Here is a 22,710-nt window from a genome sequence, read left to right on the forward strand (position 1 = left end):
GCTGGCTTGGAGACAGTCACAGCGAGGGTGGGAGCCCTCGGCAGGCAGGTTTCTCCTCTTCTGCTCCATGACTGAGCCAAGGACCAAAGGCGTGGTTTTGGTGAGACCTCCAAGGCTGGTCACCCCCACGGCCCTTCTGTGTGTCACTTTGGGTGTCACAAATGGAGGAAGCCCCTAATCATCAGTCAGGATCCCCCATGAGCAACAAAAAAAGTTCTTTCAATATTGTAATAATTCGGAAAACTGATTGATTAAACAAGAAATTCGTTCTAACTGTTGGGGGTGGGGAATGACAATTGTTAAAGTAGTAAATCACATAAGAAAGGGAACCCAGGAAGATCTGTAATCAGAAAACGTGCTCTTAGAAAATATTTTGAGGAAATCCATTTATGTGTGTGTCCTATGAGTTGGAAAGACTCTAGAGTCTGGGTTTGCCTGTGCCTTTCCACATCCTGGCCTAGGAGTTCAGGCCAGTCACTCGGTTCCCTGATCCCTGGCTCCCTCACTTGTGTAACGGGAAGAACAGTAGCCCAGGATGTCTCTGGGGACATGGGTGCTGAGGACTGTCTTCACTCAGCTGAGCCAGGGAGAAATGCGCCAGGCACGCATAACACTCACAAAATTGTATTGGGGCTGGCACGGGTGTTCTGGCTAATCCCAAGACCAAAGCAGTTCCAGTTTCAGGGCCCACCAGAGTCCTTCCTTGTCCCCAGCCTCACAGCCTACGCAAAGGGAGTACTAGTGCAGGGAGCCAGCTGAGACGGGCTGGTCCCATGCGCCTTTGTTTCCCCTCTGCAAAAAGAGCAAGCTCAGCCCTGTCATCCAAGCTGAGTAATTTGGCCAGAGTAGAGTGATAATCTCCCAAACTGAATGGTATCCACAGGGTCATCAACTGATTTCCAGTGTACTAGCTCTGTCCTATACCAGCTATGTCCCTCGAGGCAAGTGCTTTAATCTCCCTCAGATTTGCTCCCTCATCATTTGCAAAATAAATATGGTAGCACAGGACTGTTGTAAAGATTAAGGTCTTTGCCATAGAGCATAGGAAACACAAGCACAATGCCTAGAACATGAAAATAGTCACAGTCACTACTATTGGCTTATCAAAAGAAGCAGGCTTAGGAATTCCTGAGTAGTGCTGTACAGTTTTAAGATAATAAAGCTACATTTATTTAGGAAAAGACCTCTAATTCATTCTCTCACTCTTCCAAGCAGCCCTGTGCCCTGTTCCATTCAAATTGGTGAGGTTTTTGTTACTCCAATACCCAAGTAGTGTCCATGGTCAGGCCCTGCCCCCACACTGATTCTCCCGGGGACCCCACCTACGGTGGTCAGTGTGGCATGGCAGAAGTGACCCCCCAACATCTCCCAGTCCTAAGTCCCGGCATTCTTTGTCATCAGACTCACTTCTCGCTCACTCAGTGGGAAGGGGAGTTGTAGCACTTGTCAGGGTCTCGCGTCCGACTGCCCTGACATTGCCCGTCTCTCCCCACAGGCGGTAAAGCGGTTCTTGAAGCAGGAATGCAAGTGTCATGGTGTGAGTGGCTCGTGTACTCTGCGGACGTGCTGGCTGGCCATGGCCGACTTCAGAAGGACGGGCGATTACCTCTGGAGGAAGTACAATGGGGCCATTCAGGTCGTCATGAACCAGGATGGCACTGGTTTCACTGTGGCTAACAAGAGGTTTAAGAAGCCAACAAAAAATGACCTCGTGTACTTTGAGAATTCTCCAGACTATTGTATCAGGGACCGAGATGCAGGTAAGGTCAAAAGCCTTTACTCACAGTACCTCATTCACCGATCGGTCCTCCCCAGTCTCAGTCTGGTTCTGTTTTCAGCCTGACAATTCTGTAAGTGCAGCCAGCTGCCTTCAGGTTCAATGTTCCTGGTCTTATAATTCATATTTCTAGTGTGAAATATGAATTCATATTTATAAATCATATTTAGAGAGCTTTCCTAGGCAACTGGAGAAATGGGTTAAGAATGTGCATGTTCTAGAGAAAGGTGACCCCAAGAAAGTACATGGCAGAGTCACAATGTGCAGATTAACCAAATTCTTCAGCACGGATGAAACTCTGGTGAACTCACGTATACTCTGTATAGCAACCTGGCATCTTCCCTGTGATCCTGAAGCCAAGAGGAGTAGAGAGAACTATGCAGTGGACCTTCTCTGTTACAAATCCATCTCTGTGACTATGAAGACGGACCCAGGCCTTTAAAGTTAGCCAGTTTTGAGATCCGCCATGCTTCTCAGTCCCTTGTTCTTTGCAATATGCTGAGAAGTTGTCAAATACTAGAGGGCAAAAATGCATCCCCACTGGCGTGGCCATTGGTGGGCAGTGGATGAGAGCTGTGTAAGGGGCATTTTGTTTATTAGAGCCACACCCCCTCCCTTGCAGACAGTGCTTTGTCTGTCTTGGACTCACTCGAAGGGCAGCTCCATCAGCCTCAAGATAGCTGTTTCCACCAGGGTGATTTTAGGCACCTGCTCTTCACCCCTCACCCCTCCCAGGCAGCCCTGAGCTCCAGGCATAGCACAGTCTTTGCAAAGACTCATACAAAATAAGTCTCAGTGGATAGGAGGAGATGGAGAGCCCACAGCCAACTCTGGCTCTAGCCAACTTAGTAGAAAGCAAGGGAATTTGTTATCAGGAAAAACGTCCTTGAATTTAAATTCTAAAATTGTTTTTGGTTCTAAAGTATTTGCAAAGAAACCAGTAAAACAGCCAGCTCCCAACACTAGATTAACCACGAGGGATAATTACCAGGGAATGTCACAAGAAGTCCAGAGCCTCTCCTTTGTCCCTGAGCAGTTGAATTTCCCTCCTGGTTTGATGAGCACGTTCCTTACAGCATCGGGCAGGTCTATACCTGCCACTTACAGATTAGCTGGGACTGATCGCAAGGACCAGAATGCTGTTGCATTCCTGACATGCTTTGGGACCTCTAACAAGTCATCGTACCTGTCAGCCCACAGTTTCAGCCAGATCACCATGAAACCTACACTTTGATACAGGATTGTCCCAGAGGCCTGGCTCCCCTCTGCCATTAACTAGCCATCTAACCTCAGGCTTCTCAGCCAGGACATGGGGATGATGGTATCATGATCACTTTAGGAATTACAATGGATTGACTCCTGTGTGTCAGGTACTGGGCTCAGATCACTGCACACATGGTTTTATTTAATCCTTAGAACCACCCAATGACATCAGCACAATGGAACCAGTTCCTAGGCGGGGCAGGGGGAGGGGTTGGAGAGGGTGGCTCCTTGTTGATCAACACCAACATGCACCAAATTCCCATCTTAGCTGTTGAGATCAGATAAACAGCCCTGGATAACATCATCCCAATTGCCTGGATGAGAAAAGTGAATGACTAGCTCAAGATCTCCCTGGTCTTGGAGGGGATGGGTGTCTGGCTCTCAGACCACGTGGCCCGCACACCTGACCCTGACACTGCAGCTTGTCACAAGCTAGCTCTGAAAAGAGGCTGTGAAGCCAACCCCTCATTCCAAATGTAAGAGGGCCTGCTTCGCCAGGACTTCTGGGCTTTTGGATTGAAGCAGTTTGCATAGTGAAGAAACAGGTATGATGCTCGATGGCCACTGAGCTGCCTCATGGGCATCCAATGAAATAAAGCCCTGACTTTGTGTTCTCCAAAGAGGAGATTCTGAATCTACTCCCTGACGCCTCTTCAGCATACTAAGTTATCCTTCCACACTTTGCTTTGGCTCCTCCCCGTATTAGATCACGATTCTGTTTCCTGGTCCTAAAATAGCAAACACGTCTCCAGTACCTGCCATTCGTTAGCCCTTGGTCTGCATTCTGCCAATGACTCGCACAAAGAATATAAATGGGTATGTTATTATCCATTTTATGGGAGGGGAAAAATGAGGCTTTGACCAACAGGGTATGGAATTTGCTAAAAAACTCCCAGTTGGTTAAGAGGCAGAGCAGGGATTCGAACCATCCATTGTTTTAAGCATTCTACTCTTGTCTCCAGACACGCCAGCTACAAGGCACCCTGTGGCAGAGGCTGATGTTCTGAGGGAAGTTTTATAATTTCTTCACTCTCCATTTATTTCTGTTCTATTTTAGGTTCATTTTAGCTTATCTCATTTTTAGCTTAAAAAGGATGTGAACTTGGTTCTTTTGCTGTTGATTAGCCAGGAACTACCCTGTTATTCCTTTTTTTTTTTTTTTAAGTAGCTGGTTCCAGTATTAGATCAGATTTCCATTAAGATTCCTAGATTATTCATACCTTGTTTGAGCTAGCCTTCATGTCCTTTTATAGCTGAGCCTGAAGAAATACCAAAGTCATCCATACAAACTTTTCTTTTTAATTCTATTGACTATCAGGTGACTATTTTAGTGAAAATATGATTCAGGGTGTTTGCTATTATGTAGGCAAAAGTTCCAATTACAGAAAGAGTAGAGTTTTCATTGTTCATACTTGAATTCACGTGTACCTAACCACATGTATGAGATGCAGATTTTCCCTGAGAAAGCCTGCTTCAATTCACACAACGACCGAGAGCCTTGTGCCTGCCTGTGTAACCTTTGGCCTTCTAAAGCTGAAGGTTTATCCTGGCCATTTTCTACTAGAAACTCCTGTAGCGTGCACTCTAGAAAGTTGGTCAAAACAGTCAAAGAAGTGGGTGCGTCTGAATCCTTCTGGAGGTGCCTCTAACCTCTGTTTGCAGAGGCAGGGAGATGCGACAGAATCTGAGGCGATCGAGAAGGGGGAGACTCCTGCCTATAACCCACAGTGGCATTCCTCCTCTGAGCTCTGCCCCCTTGTCCTGGAAGGAGGGTGCTGGATGTTGCAGGGCTAGCGTCCTGTCCATCTGTGCTAAAGCAGCCCCCGCATGTGTGCGTCACTGAGCAAGCACGGCACGAGGGTACGCTCTTCCCTTCACGAGCACCGTGTCGAACCTTAGGAAGGGCCTGCTTTCTGCTAACTGGAACTCCCACATGTTTGACATGGGTTACCTTCAAAAGTATCCAGACTCTAAAACAGGTCCGAAGGTGGCAGTAAAATTTAAAGCAAATAATGTGTCTTTCCTTTTCTCTATTATGTTTGGCACCATTCCCTAGATGACAACTCATGCCACCCAGCCTACTATATGGTGGCCATATGGTTCTATTTCTCTTGTTTAAAATTTCATACCGTTTCCTATTGAACTGATTGGGAACCTTCTGCTTGTGCAACACTGGAAAAGCAATGGTGGTGAGCAGATTGAATCCTGCTGTAATAGGCTCCTGTAGCGGACTGACTTCAGTCTTGCTGGCCAGTGCCTGCTCCCTGCTCAATTAACTCATCATGTGACTGAAGCGAGCCTGCGCGTTTTGTCAGTCTGGTGTGTGGGACGGATGAAGGCTACCGGTCTAGTCTGTTACTTCCCAAAGCGAGGGCCTCTTAGGGAAACTGTTAGATCAGAATCTCAGGGGATTGTTGCTGGGATTCCATCTGCATTTCAAACTTGAGTACATTAAAGTGGAAAAATCAATATTTTAGGCAATCCCCGGGCTACAATGTTGCTTTTCATAAGTATTGAGTAAGAAGAAATCCTGGAGACATTATATTCTTTGAAATACCTGATCTTTTATGAAGGAAAGAAAATATCTTTAAGGATTTCTTGACAAATGGCACCCAAAAATATTCCCCACCCTGGCTTGCCCAGTACAAGAGGGATGTTCTTGCACGTGGAAGCCCTGCACTTTCAGGAACCTGCTTGCACTGTGAGTGCATTAAAGTGATCTCAGCCATCCAAGCATTCATTGGAATTAGCTTGACAGAGACAACCAAGCCAGCCCTTTAGTGAAGTCCTGAGAGAATGACAGAAACCATAGCAAGCAAATTTCGATGAGAAAGGCAGAAGGCTGAGTCAAGATCCTGGGCTGCCCATGGGTGAGGACAGACCCAGACCCCAGGAGCAGAAGGAGGGTGGGACCATGGGGCAAGTTCCTCTGAGAGTCTTGCCCTACTACACACATTCTGGACATAGTCTCTCAATCTGCGCATCAGTCTCCCCCATTTATAGAGAAGGGAATGGAGGCTCAGAAAAGCTTCCTAACTTGTCCAAGACTGTGTGGCCCATAAGTGGTAAATGAAACAAAATAAACAAAAGTCAAATCAAAAGTCCCTACTTTCCTCGCTATATATCTTCCTGAAATCCGGGGAAGGGAGACCTGTGTCCTAAAGAGGCAGCGTGAGGACACGGGAACAGAGCAGACAGAGGGGCCTACAGAGTGGGGAGGTGGAAAGTGGTCAGACCCCAGCTTCCCTCCTGTTTGGCTCCGGCCACCTCGAGGCCCCTCCAACCACAAGCCCTTCAAGTCTGCAAGAGTGTTCATGTCCTTCACGGTTCCTAAAAAATATCACAAGCTCAAAAACGATTAAGGAAGATAATCTAATGGCAACAACAACAAGAGACTTTCTCCACCAGCCTTCAGCTGAGGAAAGTGAGCGCTCTGATGTTCAACGATAAAGACTCCCCTCAGATTTCAGAAGTCCGCACAGTGGTGTCACGCCGCGCATGTGACATGAAGCAGGCCACACTGGAGGCTCCATATGGGCAGCGGGGCTTTCTGAGACGGATACTCTAGCGGCGGTGAGGTTATCTACTCTGGTTATTGCCCCAGGCGTCTGTAAATCAAAGAAGCCCTCAAGTTAGAGATAGTCCATCTCCAAGGAATGCTGCTGTCCTCTCCAGAGACGTGGATGCACCTTGTCACGGGCCACTTTCCCCTGTTATGAGGTAAAACCCTGACCTGGGCCAGGGGTCACCGTGAGGTCTCCTCTCCAACTGTAGGAAACAGGCGACTCTCCACCTCCTCTCTAGTCAAGTTCAAAAAAGAGAGTTCAGCAATTGTTTAACCTGTTGTTTGCTGTGTGTGTGGCTGACGGCTGCAGGGTATGAGTGGGGGAAGCGCTAAAGCCTGTTTTCTCTACACAAATCACACTTGGCAAACAGGTTGGAAACCCTGGGAACGCAATTCCAACCACTGTTTACAGCGATTCACCAATCTAGACATGCCCACCGCGTGGCCGGGTCTGCTGCAGCTCTGTGATTGTGACCTGATTGAAAGCAAGGGAACAGCCAATAGGAATGGAATGGACGGAACTTATTTTGATATTAAATGTACAATTTCCACAATATCCTGAGGTCCCTCATGGCTTCATGGGTCAAATATTTTTTTGAGCCCCTTCTCTATGTCAGACTGTTTGATAAGCCCCTGGAATGCAAAGATGTGGAAGCCAGACTCGGTCCTTACCCTCAGCCTTCACGAGGCCGCCGATCTCTGTAGATGAGCTGGGTGGTGGGCAGGCAAAGGCATGCAGGCCAGGTGCTCCGGGTGCTCAGGCCTGGACAGGAAGGAGGCGCTTTCTGGGTTTCTGTCCTCACTCTGTCGCTCTATTCCAGGGTCTCCCTGTACGTGTGTCATTTGAAAAACTAAAGACTAGGTTATTCATTCCTTTCTATGTTGAAATTTATTTTAGAAATTCATGAATTGATATCTGAGAAGTGCCCAGACAGCTAGACCAGGAGAGAATGAAATGAAATATTTATTGGTGTGTCCTGTAAGTCACCATTTTCACAGGCAATTGATTATGTTGTATAATTAACATAAATTACTATCCAGAGGACCCTCTTTTCAAACTATTAGTGGCAGGTAATACAATTAATTAGCCTGTTCCTCCTTCCTGCAACATAGTCTTCTGATTTTCCTCCTGCCCTGCTAGCTGGTCTTCCCCAGTTCCTGTTGCTAGTTTCTCCTTGTCCATCTTGAAGATGTATACCCCTTCTGCTTCTGCACCTTCTCCCTGGGTGGCCTCCTCTTTCTCGATGGCTAACTGCTTCTGGGGTCTCTTCTGGGTCCTACCCACGCTCCTCTCAGTTGCTCACATCATGATCAGTCTGATTCTGTTAAAACTGAACTCTTGATTCGTCCCACTCCTGAAACCTGCTTTCCCCAAGCGTCCTCTTCGCAGAAAACAGCAAAGCCATCTGCTCCATCGGGCACATAAACCTGCAGGTCCTTTGCTACACTCTTTCTTACATCTTGGCCCATCACCAGGTCCTCCTAAAATGCATCAGGGATCTAGTTCAGAAAGCCTTCCTTGTTCCTTGACTCACAGCATATACCATGAGCTTTAGTAAGTTTATTTATGTATTTGTTTGGTCTCTGTCCATCCCACTGGATTCTGATTCCATGATGGCATGGTATGTCTGTTCACCACCGGGTCCCCAGCACCTAGCATGTAGACATGCTGAACTGAGTTGAATGGCAAGTTATAAACAACATAAAATATGCTCATCGCAAGAGCTGAATTCTTCATTATGTTTGTGCAGTGTCATAACTTAAAGATAACTTTGTTTCTTTGACAGGTGATTATTAAGCATGTCTTCACTCATCGCTGATGATAATACACAGCCTATGAAAACTCCCATTTAAACTGATATGTTAAAGGGAATTTTCCCTCATGTTCAAGTGCATTAGTGGACCATTTAAAGAGCTGAAGCTGTTGGTGGTTGCCCATTTCCCTGGAAGAGATAAAACTCTCATAGGCAACAGTAGACTATATTGATGGCTTTTAGTTTCCACCAAATACTCAGTTCTTTTACTCTCTGTGGGACTACTTCCTAGTTCATCTGATTTCGTTGTTAATGCAAGCAAAATTCTTCTAATACTACTTTATGTTGTAGGCATGATCTGTAAGTCTTTTTCCTTTCAGAATGTAGGTGTACTAAATTTATTAAAAATTTAGGATACACTGAAAAGGGCCCTAATTTGAACTGACCGGGGCAACCAGATTGAATTGTGAAAATTGAAAAAAAAAAGAAAGAAAAGAAAGAAAATTTCAGAAAAAAAGGAAACAAAATTCTCATTTTCCTATTTTTGAAGTCTTTGACATAATTGGCACCAACAAAAATTTACCAAATTGAGGTCCTTCTTTTTTGTAACAAAAAAATTAATATGTCACAAACAAAAGAATGAATTTAACGTATTTTATTTTATTTTTTTTAAAGATTTTATTTATTTATTTGACAGAGATCACAAGTAGGCAGAGAGGCAGGCAGAGAGAGGGAAGCAGGCTCCCTGCTGAGCAGAGAGCCCGATGTGGGACTCGATCCCAGAACCCTGAGATCATGACCTGAGTTGAAGGCAGCGGCTTAACCCACTGAGCCACCCAGGCACCCGGATTTAATGTATTTTAAAACAACATATTTGCTTACTTCTTGTGAGCTTTCCCCATGGAACCTATTTTGTGCTGGTGTGGTAGATCTCTTCTTTAAATCTGTGCAAATCCTGTATTCCTAACCATTCCTGGCGTTATGGCTCAGTAGACTTTGGTGCAACCCATCACTACCTATTACTGTTTTTAGTGATTACTGATTGTGTAGACATGGACAACTTAACTTCTCTGGGTCTCTTAACATATGTGTTTTATTCAGAAATTCCCATAAATGAATGAGTGAATTGTTAATAAATTTCACTCTAAGTTTGCCATCACAGAACCTGAACTTGATGTCACAGACTCCCTTAGGTTGCGATTTTCAATTTCTATCTTTTAAAAAATGGGCTGCATTTTTTGCATGTGTTCTCTGTATATCCAGTGAGATCATCTGAGTAGAAACCAGGCTGTTTAGCTAGCTTACTCTGACCTTAGTGCCTGAGGACTCAGTGGCCACTCCCTGGGGAAGCATGCCCTCCTTTGTCAAGGAAAAGCTGATCTTCATTTTTAAGAAATTGTTTTTAATTTAATATTTAATGAATTGGGAATTTATATGTTGACAACTGAGCACTATGCAGTGTATAGAAGAAATATAAGATCCAACTTCTGTCTTTGGGGAGACAAGATGCATGAGAAATCATCAAACATTTCGTAACAGTATATGAGCTCTATTGCGTGACATACATTATAGGACTTGGGAAGGGGGTCAGGTGGGCAAGGAGCCGAAACAGGATTGCTCTATCGAAGGTACTCAAATAGGCCCGAATCTAGAAGAATGCGAAGACTTCTGATCCAGTGGAGGGAGGAAAGCCCAGGACAGCAGATGAGAGTGGCTCTCATGAGGAAACAGTCTACATAGCTAGTCAAGTCAATGGGACAGTGAGGAGTTGGCCCAATCCTAAAAGGCACAGGTCGGGGAGCAATGGGAGATAAACTTGGGTAGACTAGGTGTGCCAGACATGGAAAGCCTTGAAGAGTCTGAACTTAACTCTAATTCCATGATAGGATTTGTTAATTTAATGGGACATGCTTTCTTATGCCAGTCAAGCTTTTCCTGGTTATTAGAAAAATGTTGAATAAAATCCTCTGAGAGAAGGGGAGATACTGTCTTTCCTAGTTTTAGGTTTACAGTTCTCACTATGCAAGGGGGAAGCCATGTGCGTAGATGAATGTGCGGTCTCTAACATTTGCTCTAACATTCTTTTCTTCCCTCGATAAATCTGTGTCGTTAATGACAACATGTAAGTCAACCAGAGGAGAAACAGCCGATTGGATGACGGGCTTAAGTGAATCTTGCTTTATGTCCTAATGGTCAACATATGGGCTTCTGTCAGCCTGGAGTGGCAGGAATTTCCAAAGACACAGGCCCATCCACAGAGAAAGACCGTTCGAGAGAGCGCCCTTCCTCCAAGGTCCCAGAGGTGTGGGTCTGGGAACTATTAGCAAAAGCTCTCCGTCCTCTGCTGTCAGGAAGATGCATGTCGGTGGAGACAGAAATGTTTTTGCACTGGGAACCCTGACTCCATTATTAATTTTATAGCTCTAGGGAAGGGATGCTTGATTCTGTAAAGTTTCCGCGGCACTGCCCTACCAAAAGTGAGTCCGATGGTCCCAGCTTGCGGGATTAAGAAACTCTGATTCTTCCCCCTCCTTTTTCCCCTGTGCACATGGGAACTCTGTGAAGGGTAAGGACCACACTTGTGGGGAGGAGAAAGGAAGATCTGGCTGGAACTCACACCTGCCCATGGCATAGACATTCCTGACTGCCTGGATCTTATGGACACTGAGTCTGGGCAGATAATCTCCTAGCAGCGTGGTGTGAAGGCGACAGAGGAAGGCTGGGTTCCCTGAGGCCGAGTCTGCCACACTCCATCTGGGAACTGGGATCCGAACCCAGGCAGGCCACACATCAGGTCACATTTCACAAACCTAAACCTAAGGGAAGTCAGGGAAAAGAGCTCGGACTGGCAACTTATCTTAGGTAAACTGAGTAAATCAAAGTGCAGTAGGAGATAACATTATAAATCACTATGAATGATTTTTAAAGAAATGTGAGGCATCTCCATATCCTCTTACCATATACCATTTTGGGAAAGTAATAATAGGGTCATTACTCAAAATATTTTTAAAATTTCTGTTTAAGTATTTGTAAAGCCCACCACATGAGCTTTTGCGGATGCTGTAGGATGCAGATATGTGACATATAAAGGTCCATTTGGGTTTAGGACATGTCTCAGCAAATCTTTTTTTTTTAAATATTTTATTTATTTGACAGAGAGAAATCACAACTAGGCAGAGAGGCAGGCAGAGAGAGGAGGAAGCAGGCTCCCTGCAGAGTAGAGAGCCCGACGAGGGGCTCGATCCCAGGACCCTGGGATCATGACCCGAGCCGAAGGCAGAGGCTTTAACCCACTGAGCCACCCAGGCGCCCCTGTCTCAGCAAATCTTAAAGTCAAGTCCAGGGGAGAGTTAGGTGAGGGAACAGGCTATTTTGGGTGAGATGCAAATTGGTGCTATTGGCTTTCCTGAATCAGAAAGTCGTGCTCAGCGAAAGTTCTTCCCAGTGTTTTCAACCATGGCCCCATCAGTGACAGAAGTTAAAACCACCTTGAGGTTTTGGGAGGTGTGCATGTTGGTATTACAAAGAAAATGGTCTTGTCCCTCAAAAAGGTGGACAGGAGTTCAGCGGGGCTCTCAGTACAGGGACAATGCATGGAGGCCACTAACTGCATGCTAACTAGCCTTTCTCATTCTCATGTAACTGTAGGTGTCTTCACTATCTGTGGCATGGCATATGCTGGCGAAAAAGTCCCTTCCAAAAAGATTATGCATCAGGACCTTTGCAAGTTCTTCATTTGCTAAAAGGGTGAAGGGAGAGAGCAGGAAGGGTTTTAAAGTTCATCCTCCTGGGATCTGGCAGGGCTGCGGGCTGGTGCTCTCTGCCAGATGCCGCCACAGTCAAGAACTTGACCTCTGGACTCACACAAGTCTGGCTTCCCCTCCTGACCTGCCTGCTGCCAGCTTTGTGATCAAGTTCCTCCCCCTCCTCCACTCCCCCATTTCTGAACTGGTAATCACAGACCCTACTTTCTAAGCTTATAGGAATTAAATTAGATCATACAGGCAAAATGCTTCTCACAGGCCCTAGCCCATGTTGGTACCCCATAATTACTGGCTCCAATTATGAACAAAAAGAAGAGAAAGCGGATGGAAAAGAAGGCAGAGGGCAAGGAAGCAAGAAGAATGAGGGGGAGGCGAGGAAAAAGGAAGCACGGGCTTCAGACTTCAGGCTGACGTTGGAGATGGTTTTATTAACCTGGGGGTTCCTGCTGTGGTCCAGGCAGGACCACCAATTAACTAATGAGGATTCTAGATTTGATCAATGTTTGATCAATATTTAGAACTAAACAAGCAGGAAGATCATAGAATTTGGAGGGTTCTTTTCACAAGGTGCTCACACACACACACACACACTCTTACAGTCTTGATTCTTTTCTCCTATTTTAAGAATAATGGCGATGCCTTCTGTTTTGGAAAGGACAGTGGGAGGTCCCGAAGATAGCAGAGCCCTTCTGCTATCATTGATAATGGGGCTTTATTATAATTCCGGTAAAGGAAAGCAGTGTCAGCAAATTTTGTATAGATTCTGCACCCTAGAATTGTTCTTCTCAGGGTTTTGGTGAAATGGCTCTATATTCTGCTCGAATGACAGCAAGTGTCAAAACTGCTCTCCTTCCCTACGGTCTGTCATTAAATCTACTCAGATGCAAACCCCAAAGGAAGAGCTAATTTGTAGTCCATCGTCCTGTAGCCCCGTGGTCTCCCCAGATGAGAGAGCCACCCTGCACCTCTTGGCTGGCACATTCCTGGGAGCCTAGGGTCCTCACAAGGGGGCCATTCCTCTTCCAGGCTGTGACCCCTCTTCTCACATCAGCAGCTCTCAACCTTCAAAAACCTCTCTCCTCTTCCTCCTTCTGGGTCCTCCTCATGCCCGGTTTGGGCGGCCAGTGGAGAGTGGTGTGTCCAGATGAGTGGTGTTCTCCGGCGTTCTGTAACCGAACGCTGAGCTACTGAGATCTCAGTGCCAGAGGCTTTGTCTCCTTGACTGAAACCACTTCTGAGTTAAGCTCTTGTTGGTGGCCATCACTTTGACCACCTCTCTCAGAGATTTGATGGCACTGAGGTCACTTCCCTGAGCCCTCCTTCTGTTCAGAGTCTGGTTCAACTTTTTGCATCCGAAGGACAAAACACCCCAACCATCGCTTTGGCTGGTCAGACCACTGGCTCAGGACCTTCTTAGCTTCAGGCCACTGGGGAAAGGTCACCAAGTTTGATGTCAGTAAAAAGCCCACAGCCTGATTCGGGAATAAGACTCTTCACTTCCCTGTTCTAGCCACACAACCCCCCCCCCCCACACACACACAGAACCAAGGGGAGAGAAAATTCCAATTGTGTGCATTCTTATTTTAGCGAATGCATATTGGCGGAAGTGAAGAATGCTTATGGGTGCGCAGGTTTATGGAAAAAACACAAAAAGGTGAAAATTCAGGGCAACCTCTGGGGAGGCAGGTGACAGTGCTTCTCACACACATTGGGGGGGTCTCCTTTGCACCATGGCTCAGCGGTCACCTCTGAGGTAAAGATTTCCCACTCTGCATCTCCACACTGACCTCTCTCCTGAGTCCAAAGAGTATTTTCAGTGAATGTTCCTGCCTGGATGACCCACTGTCAACACCAAAGTCAATGTGTTGAAAACAAAACTCAGTATCTCGGCTCAAAGCCTGCCCCTCTCCAGGTGTCCCACCCCAAGGAAGGTCACCAGCATAAACCCAGTCACTCAAGCCAGAAGCCTGGGAGTATTTCCTGACACTCACCCTCTGTGTCCTGCCCATCCTGCCTCCTCCACAGTCCCCTGAACACTTTAACCTCTCCCACCCCCACCAGCACTGTCCTTGTCCCGGTCACCCTGTGTCCTCCCCAGGGCACTTCACCCCTAACTTGGCTCCTTGCCTTTACCCTGGCCCTCTTCAATCCATCTGACCCCAGCACCCACATCGAGCCTTCTGAATGTAAATCCGCCAATGTCCCACTTTGGGTAAAATCTCTCAGTAGCCCTCTTTTGTCCTTGGGTTAAAGTTTCAATGCCCTCACCTGTCCCACAAGGCCTTCCACATTCTGGCTTCTGCCACCTCTCCCGCCTCACCTCTTGCCACACTCTCCTTTGAATGCTGCCTTCTAGCCAGGTTAAACACCTTTCCGCTCCTCACATATCAGAGTTTTGCTGGTTTCCTGGTTTTGCCTTTGTGGCCTCCTCCCTCTTCTTTTCGTTCCTAGAGCATAAAACACATACAGAAAAGTGCACACCACCTGTATAGCTCAGGGAATGGTCTCCAATGAACACACCCATATAACCTATGCCCAGACCAAAACCTGAAGAGGACTGGCATTCCAGAAACCCCCCTCATGCCCCTTTTCACTATTTCTCAAGGGAAATCACTACACTGAGTTCTAATAGCAGAGACTGATTTTTCCCACTTTCGTACTTTATATAATTAGAACCTACCGAATTGTGTCTGAAGTCTACTCCTGCATAAAAAAACCACCCATAAATTTCACAGTCTAAAACAACCTGAAAGTCCCATCTCAGACTCATCAGTCCTTGCTGCCATGCTCTTTTGTCCGCTTTGCCGCCAAGCTTCTTGAAAACTGGCCACACTCCGTGTCCATCTGCCCTCGCCCCCATTCATTCCGCGATCGCTGCTGCGTCCTGTGGTTCTGCTAAGGCAGCTCTCCTCAGAGGGTGCCTGTTACCTCCTTCGTGTTGAGCCCAAGTGCTCAGTTTTCAGTCTTTTCCTCCTAACCCCCTGCCCCCAATTCAGTGAGTCCCCAAGTCCTAGTGATTCTCCCCCCTTTCACCCATCATGTATTTGTCCTACGCTCATCATCTCCTGCCTGGACTAACCTCCCTGCCCCATTCCAACAGGCTTTCCGCTGATGACAAATCTGGACAGGCTTGCTGCTCACCATGGGATGAAACCCAAACTGTAGCAAGGCAGGAAGGCCCTGAACCCCTGCCAGGCTCTCTTTCCAGGCTCTTTGCCTCCCCACGCCTGTGCCATGGCCACACTGGTTCTGCGTCCCATGAATGCATCCCGGGGGTTCTGCTGGGAGGTACTGTCTTACCCAAGATGCCCTTCGCCCCCTTTCCCTCCAGACCTACTTATCCTCTCCATCCTACCTCCAAAGCCACCTCTGTAAAACTGTGCTGGCAACAGCTCCTTTTCTGACCCTGTTTGCTGCTATTGGTATTAATAATACTCATTATCATTACTATATATTTGACTCACTCTCTCTGGAACATAAGCTCCTCGGGGCAGGATCTCTGTTTTGCTCTGATATATCCCAAGCTCCCACAACTGTGCCTAGCACATAGTAAGCACTTATTAAACACTGGCTAATGAGTAGAAGGGTAACATTCACTGAGCCGTTATTTGCCAGGTGTTTTTCCTACAGGATCTCATTCCCATCTCACCTCAGTCCTGTGAGGAAGGAACTCCATTTTTATCCCAGATTCGCAAGGGAAGAAACTGACGCCTATGGCGATGAAACAGCTTGCCCAAGGTCACCCAGCTGATAGATGGCAAAAGCTAGGACTTGGATCCTGATGTGTCCAAGCTCTAAATAACCTGATTCTACCATCGTTGAGTTTGTCTCCAGTGCTGCTTTGCCCAAAACTCTCCTGGAGGTTACAGAAGGTCTTCAGCAAACAGAACAGTTATCTTGAAGTAGTGGAGATACCTGTTTACGTAGTGATCTCTTCATTATAGTATGAGTTCTCAGAGAATAGGAAGTGAATTCTAATTATTTTACCTCTCCACCACCACTGCCCAAAACTCTAAAGAGTCAGCACAGTGTCTTACATGTTTGTGTTCATTAAATGTTTGTTGAATGAAATAACAGGCATGCTGTTAAGAAGCAGTCCTTCTTGTCCAGTCAGTAATTCTGAGCACTGTCCTGACAATTGCCCCCAACCGCGTGCTGCCTCTTCTGTGTGCTTCTTCAGCACGATAGAGGCTCTTGGCCATCCCTGGCTGACCCCCTTCTCCCCCCTGACCCCAGCCCTTTGCCATCCTTCCGGTCATCGTGAAATCCCCTGCCTGTCTTCCTGCTGTCAGTGGCCTGATCACGCAGAACAAGTTCTGCCCAGCCCTCTCCTCTTCTTGACCCCACGGCCTGCTGGAACCTGGCTGCTTCCTGGGTCATTCTTGACAGGCAGGGCAGCATGACATTTATGTAGATAATTGGAACACAGTTTGGATTGCGGTAAACAAAGAGAGAGTCACGAGGCAGGGCAGAAGTTATGAAGCAGGAGAAATTCCTTGTTAAATGATAGAGGAACTGGAAATGAATGAAGATCCTATCTTTTTCATCCTGACACAGTTTTTTTTTTTTTTAAATAAGGAGCTTAGCTTCTCTCAGTTTGTCAATTATTTAGGATTGTTGATTGCAAGTAATAGAAACCGGAGTGGCTTAAGCTGAAAGGGGAAATTTATCATAAGGATATAGAATCTCTAGGAGCCCAAAGGTTGGAATGCAGCCAGGCCTCAGGGATATATGGAAGCAGCTCCAGGAAGATAGTCCAGAATCCGGGCAGCAACCTCTTTCCATGTCTTGTCTTCACTGTCTATGTACATCTATCTCATTCTTACTTCTCTGTAGACCTCTACTTGCCCACACACTTCATCATGGTGCATGGCTGCCAGGGGCTACTGAATATGTATTTGGCATGAGCGCCTAGCTCCCGCAAAACTGCCAGTCCCCAGGGAAGTCCACCTGATTGGCTGGCACGAGCCAGGTCCCCATGCCCTATCCAGTCACCTGCCACCAGCAGAGCCAGTGATGGTGTTCGGCATAGCTGCCACGTGTCCATTTCTGTGCCGGAGAAGAAGCAGAAAGGATCCTTCTGAGCTGAGCAAACTCTCCACGAAGGCCCACTACACTTGGTTCTGTTGTCTAATAATGCTCTTATCAAAGAATCCCGGTGCTTCCCCAGGAATAGAACACTTGAAGAGGCATCCTGTCTTTGAGAGTCTTTTTCAGACCCAAATACATAAAAATGAATTGCCATTTAGGAAACCTCACCTTAAATAACGAAGACAATGTTCCAGTGGTAGTTACCAACAGGTTTTTAAGCCACTTCTGTTCATTGCAGGCTTGGCATCCTGGCTTCGCCCAGGAGCCTCACACACGTCTAGATGGTCCACTGGCCCACAGCACTTGTGGTAAAGGAGACAGGCGTTGCTCCCTCCTCGAGGTCTTACACCAACGATGCCCACACCTCTCCCTCAGCAGCCAGAGTTCTCTCCTCTTTCACATAAAGCAGGGTAGTCAGGTCTGGGGAGAGAGAATCCCCTCCCTTTGAGGGAGTTCTGACAACTTCTGAACCTGGGTCACAGCTTCCTTGATGTGGTTTGAGGGCAGGTGAGAGGGAGCTAGGATAGGTCCTTCTTTCATTCTGAGCGGGGCCTTGCGCACTCAGTGATGCACCAGTGCAAGCCTAGGTAGTGCTAAACTCAAAACGTTTATCCAGCTCAGAAGTAGGAGCCCTAGAGGTAAGTTGCCGGAGGCAGCTCCAAAGTTTCACATCAGACTTTCCTGGACTTGGCCCTGTGGGCAGGGCTTCACTCATAGCAGCCGGGTGCCTGGGGATGACAGACCCTGCCTGGGCCTCAGAACAGGGCTCAGCCCCAGGCTGTGGTGACGAGGGGCCGGGCACCACCCGGGAGGAGGGACTCTCCCACTCCTGAGGCCTGTTGTATCCGGCCCACACCTTCTCAGTGACCCCTCCCCGGCTTGTCTTCCAGGCTCCCCGGGGACAGCAGGCCGCGTGTGCAACCTGACTTCCCGCGGCATGGACAGCTGCGAGGTCATGTGCTGCGGGAGAGGCTACGACACCTCCCGGGTCACCCGGATGACCAAGTGCGAGTGTAAGTTCCACTGGTGCTGTGCCGTGCGCTGTCAGGACTGTCTGGAGGCCCTGGACGTGCACACGTGCAAGGCCCCCAAGAGCGCTGACTGGGCGGCTCCCACATGACGCCGGCGGAAGGCCCTGCCCACCTGCCCTCCGGCAAGGACTCCGTGGGATCTGCAAGGACCCGGGGCCACTGGGCTTCTCGGGGAGATACTTCCTAAGGCATGTGACCTTTGTCTCAACAGAAGCCCCTTCTCCCTCCCTGAAGGCCCCAGGACAGGGGCCACATGCTGCACATAAAGCATGCCTTATCCTCCCCGACTTCCAGCATTCTGGGGGCGCATCTCTTCCTGGTCAGGACAGACTGCTAAGAGGGGAAGGGGGGCAGCGGCGGGGTGGGGATTATCGAGCTGATCCCAGTCTCCACCCACCCAGACCTTTCCTCTTTCTGGAGCACTTGGCCAGAGGGGGAAAGTGTTCCAAAGGAGCTTTTTCTGTGTCTCACAATAAATGCTCACAGTTTGAGAAATTCTGTACTTCGCTCTGGAGGGTAGAGACAGCAGGACCAATTGCCACTGAATTAACTTTAAATCTCGAAAAGATCAAGCAAGGCTTTTGCCTGATCAAGTGATTTTTCACAGCCAACCCCTCCAGGGGTAATTGGTAATTGCTTGGAGAAGAATGGCTTTCAATGAACTTTATGTTTCAAATGCATATTTTTCAAGGCGTTTATTGCCTTATTAAAGTCTGATGTGACAAGGTGGGACCATTGTCCTCTGGTACAGTTTGGAATCTTTACAATTGCAAGAGCCTCAGAAAGGAATTGCTGGGCATTGCTGTCCCCTTGATATAAAGAAGCTTTAAGGAATGAGACTTCTTCTTTAGGATCTGAAAGGAATTTGAAAGAAGATTAATGATCTGGCAGTGTTCTCTATCTATTGAGGGGAGATGGAGGAAAATAACTTAGTAAGAATATCAGAATATCAGAAAACGTGTCTGTACAGATAAGGAAAAAAGGGGAATGATATTGCTGTCTGGTATGATGCATGTGACCCGTGGAATTTTGTAGACAAAATGGCTTTGACAAAGAAAACTTCAGGGATGACAAGACCAGGGAACCAGCATGCTGACAGAGAGGTTTCCAGAGCTAAGTCATGCCTGCAACGTAAACAGATGCCCAGAACGAGTTGACCACGTGTGCCGAGGAGCACCAGCTTCTACCCATCCCCCTTCAAGCATGTTCAAAAGAGCTGTCATGTTGAATTGTGTTCATCTGAGGCTGACAAGATGACAAGACACCAGAGCCTAGAGCAAATGACACACAGCTTTGCTTATGTACTTGGCAACCCTAGTATATTATATTGCAAACAAATCATCATTTGGAGACTATATTTAAGGGACCAGCTGTAATTATGGGAACATTGATGTGCAGATTGTGGCTGGCTTCGGCCATGAGACAAAAGATGACATTCAGGGAAAATAGAGAAGCTGCCGCCCCATTTTGCAAAGTAAGTGAAAGAAATGTGAAACATCTGAAGATAGTTCTCATCCCCTTAGTACAGTTAGGTTCTGGTTCTCAGTGTGGTCTCTTTGCATTTACTAACAAGATGTTCCGTTCTCTGTACCCCGTGCTTGGTGACTGAGGCTCGCTTGTTCATTGGGAGCCTGGCCTTCAGTTTCTCGGTCCTTGCAGGACATCTAGATGGAGGCTCACAGGCAACAACCTGCTGGGATCCTTGGCCAGAATTAATGCTTGACTCCTAGCCCTTGTCAAAACAGACAGAATTCATCCCCTTTTCTTCACTTCCAAACCCCAAAATTTGTCATCTGATTTCTCCAGAGTAGCTCTATCCTCTTTTTATTCTGTGGATTCAGAGGGTGGGAAGAGTGGAGCAGGACAGAGTTGCTCTGAGCTCAGCATGGGCCTTCACGGGTGAGTGGGAAGTCCAGGCAGGTGGACGGTCTTAGTTACACTGCAGTTGCCTGTCGATGCCTTTCTGGGGGTGGTGAGGGGACTTGCACAGTGGTCCCACAGCTGTCAGCCCTTCTGTCTGCTGGATGAACTATGAAATCATAACTCCATGGATGCATATAGAAATGGAGAGGATCTAAGAGGACATCTCAGCTCCCTCCACTTTGTATCTGGGGAAGCTGAGACCAAGAGAGGTGAAGGTCTCTGTGCACTTATCTGCCATTGTCCCCCTCCATCTCCATGGCAAAGAGAGGAGTCAGGAAAGTCAAGCACTTTATCTAATTTGTCTCAGAATTAACCCAAGTGGATTCTAAGTCATTTAGCATCCAAAGGGGATGGTCATAATTTCTTTTCATTGCTGGGATGTTTTGATCTGATTTTGATTTCATGCTGAGATGTAGCCTTCTTGATAATGAGCAAGGGCACAAATTTTCCTAATCTGTAAGGGAGGCTATGGCAGCCATCTCAAGTGGCAGTGGGTGTGGCCATCACCGAGGACACAGTAAGAGAGTGAAGTATTTTTATCTGCTTTTACTTCTGAAAGAGGAGATCTCCACTACTAAGGGAAAACATTCAAAAACCCTTGAAGATAAATTCAAACTCATTTTCTTTAGGGTTTGGTGGAGGATTGAGACACCATGATTCTAAGTCACACACCTGAGACTTTTAAGGGAATGTGTGGCACAAATTACCCAAAACAAAATGAAAGAAACTGTTCAGTTCAGATCCCTTACAAATTCCCTCTCAATGAAAATCTAACTATAAAACAAATATTTCTAGACCCAAGAGGATGCTCATTAATGTTCTGCAAAACCCGAAAAAGTTCTAACACGATAGGAGATCTCGACTAACTTGGTGGGGTCTTCTACAATAAAGATACCACCCGCACAGGTCTCTGATCTTAGCAAATGAGTTGTCTTCTTCGGTCAGTGTGCCTCCCTACATTGGTCTGCACTTCGGAAGACTGGACCGGATTGATCCGTGTATTCTGTGAGCACGCCATGTCGGGGTGCATCCTGGTTACCCTCGGACAGCCTCTCACATTCAAGCTCCAGCATAAGAGCCCCAGGGGCCAGGACCACACTCAGCCGTGGCTCTGTGCCCCTCCAGGATGGAGGCCCCAGCACAATACGAGTATCACCAGACTGAAAGGAACATTCCTGAAGGATCTATCAAATGGCAACATATTCTGTATGGGGCTAGATGGTGGGGAAAAGACGGAGAGGGAAAGAGCCAGGAGGCTGTTGCCAAGTGACTGGCTGAACTTGGTGACGGAGCAGAGTGGCTTTCTCAGCTCCCGTGGGTAACCACCGCCCTTCCTCCTGTGGTCACTTCCCTGTCCCCTCCCAGCATCTACTCCCCAAGGGGGCAACGGGAGGCCCAGAATTGCAGGGCCTCAGGCCACTGCCCACATTCTCCGCACCCGTGGTGTAGCTCTGCGCGAGGCTGCGCAGGTTCATTTCAAGAGATGTTCTCGATCGTCATAACCATATTCCTTTCTGTTGGAGTTACCACAGAGCTCGATAACATCAGGTATCAAGTTTCTTTTTCAAAGAAAGTAGCTTTCAAGTCAGAAGATCAAACTTCACATTGACATTTCTCAGCCTGATTTATTTATTAAGGAATCTTCCATCAGCTCTACAAAACCTAAAGCAGGGCTCCCTCAGAAGCAGCCAACATGACTGTGCATGCACTTGTCCTCGATGGCATTTTCAGGCCAAGATATTGTTATTACCTCTCATTTATTAAAGGTTAGCCCGGGGCTGGTGTTGTCTCGTTCAGCTGAAGAACATTCATCTCCTCTCTTGCCTGCTCTCCAAATAAAGGCTCAGAGAGGCGTCCAATCGACCAGAACCATCCTTTTGTGTCTATTTACTGTACTTCAACCTGGGTTTCCTTCTCTTAAGAGCAAGAAACGTACTCTTAACAAATAAACCTCGCCAGTTCCAAAGCTGGTGAATTGCTTTTGTCAGGTCTACTCTGACCTTCTGCAAAACAGCCCGCTGGTATAAGTTCACAAAGGCATGCTTATTTTGCCCTTCTCCTTAGCTAGGCAGAGAATATTCTCACTCATCCATGAGAATGTTCTTTACATTTTTCAGGGGATCAGCAAGGTGACAGGTGGTCTGCAAAGCCCAACATGATTATTATTTTTCTAAATCATAGTTGTTCCAACTCTAGTTTTTTTTTCCCTGATATTCACATGATTCCTGTTTAACCAAACCTCCCACTTCCATGAGCTAATAAAAGTGTCACGCAGATTGTTACAAAGAACTATTGTTATTTACAAGTCTACATTTCTGTGAAATCAAAACATAATAAAGAGAATTTTCAGTGTTGACTTTGTTATTTTAAACTTGTGATAGTCTTGCTAAACCACCTGGTGGAAAGAAATCGCTGCAGGTTATGGGAATTATTCCCTTGTCTTCTCTCAGGAGTACACTTCCTATACAACCTTATTAAGAGGTGGCTTTCAAGTTTGTAAAGATTTTCAGGGAAGACTGTTGGCTTACCTTACTGATAAATA

The 22,710-nt window shown here is 47.0% G+C and overlaps 1 protein-coding gene across 1 annotated transcript in view; it reads left to right on the forward strand.

Moving 5' to 3' along the window:
* WNT2 (Wnt family member 2) overlaps nt 1-22,492 on the forward strand; it is a 47,412-nt gene extending 24,920 nt beyond the window's left edge. The window contains exons 4-5 of the mRNA XM_046020027.1: nt 1,496-1,760; nt 18,105-22,492. Of these exons, the coding sequence (XP_045875983.1) occupies nt 1,496-1,760; nt 18,105-18,334 (495 nt within the window). The 3' untranslated portion in view covers nt 18,335-22,492. The remainder of the gene's footprint in view (nt 1-1,495; nt 1,761-18,104) is intronic.
* The last annotated feature ends 218 nt before the right edge of the window (nt 22,493-22,710 follow it).

Source organism: Meles meles, chromosome 10 (genome assembly GCF_922984935.1).
Source record: "Meles meles chromosome 10, mMelMel3.1 paternal haplotype, whole genome shotgun sequence".
NCBI lineage: Eukaryota > Metazoa > Chordata > Mammalia > Carnivora > Mustelidae > Meles > Meles meles.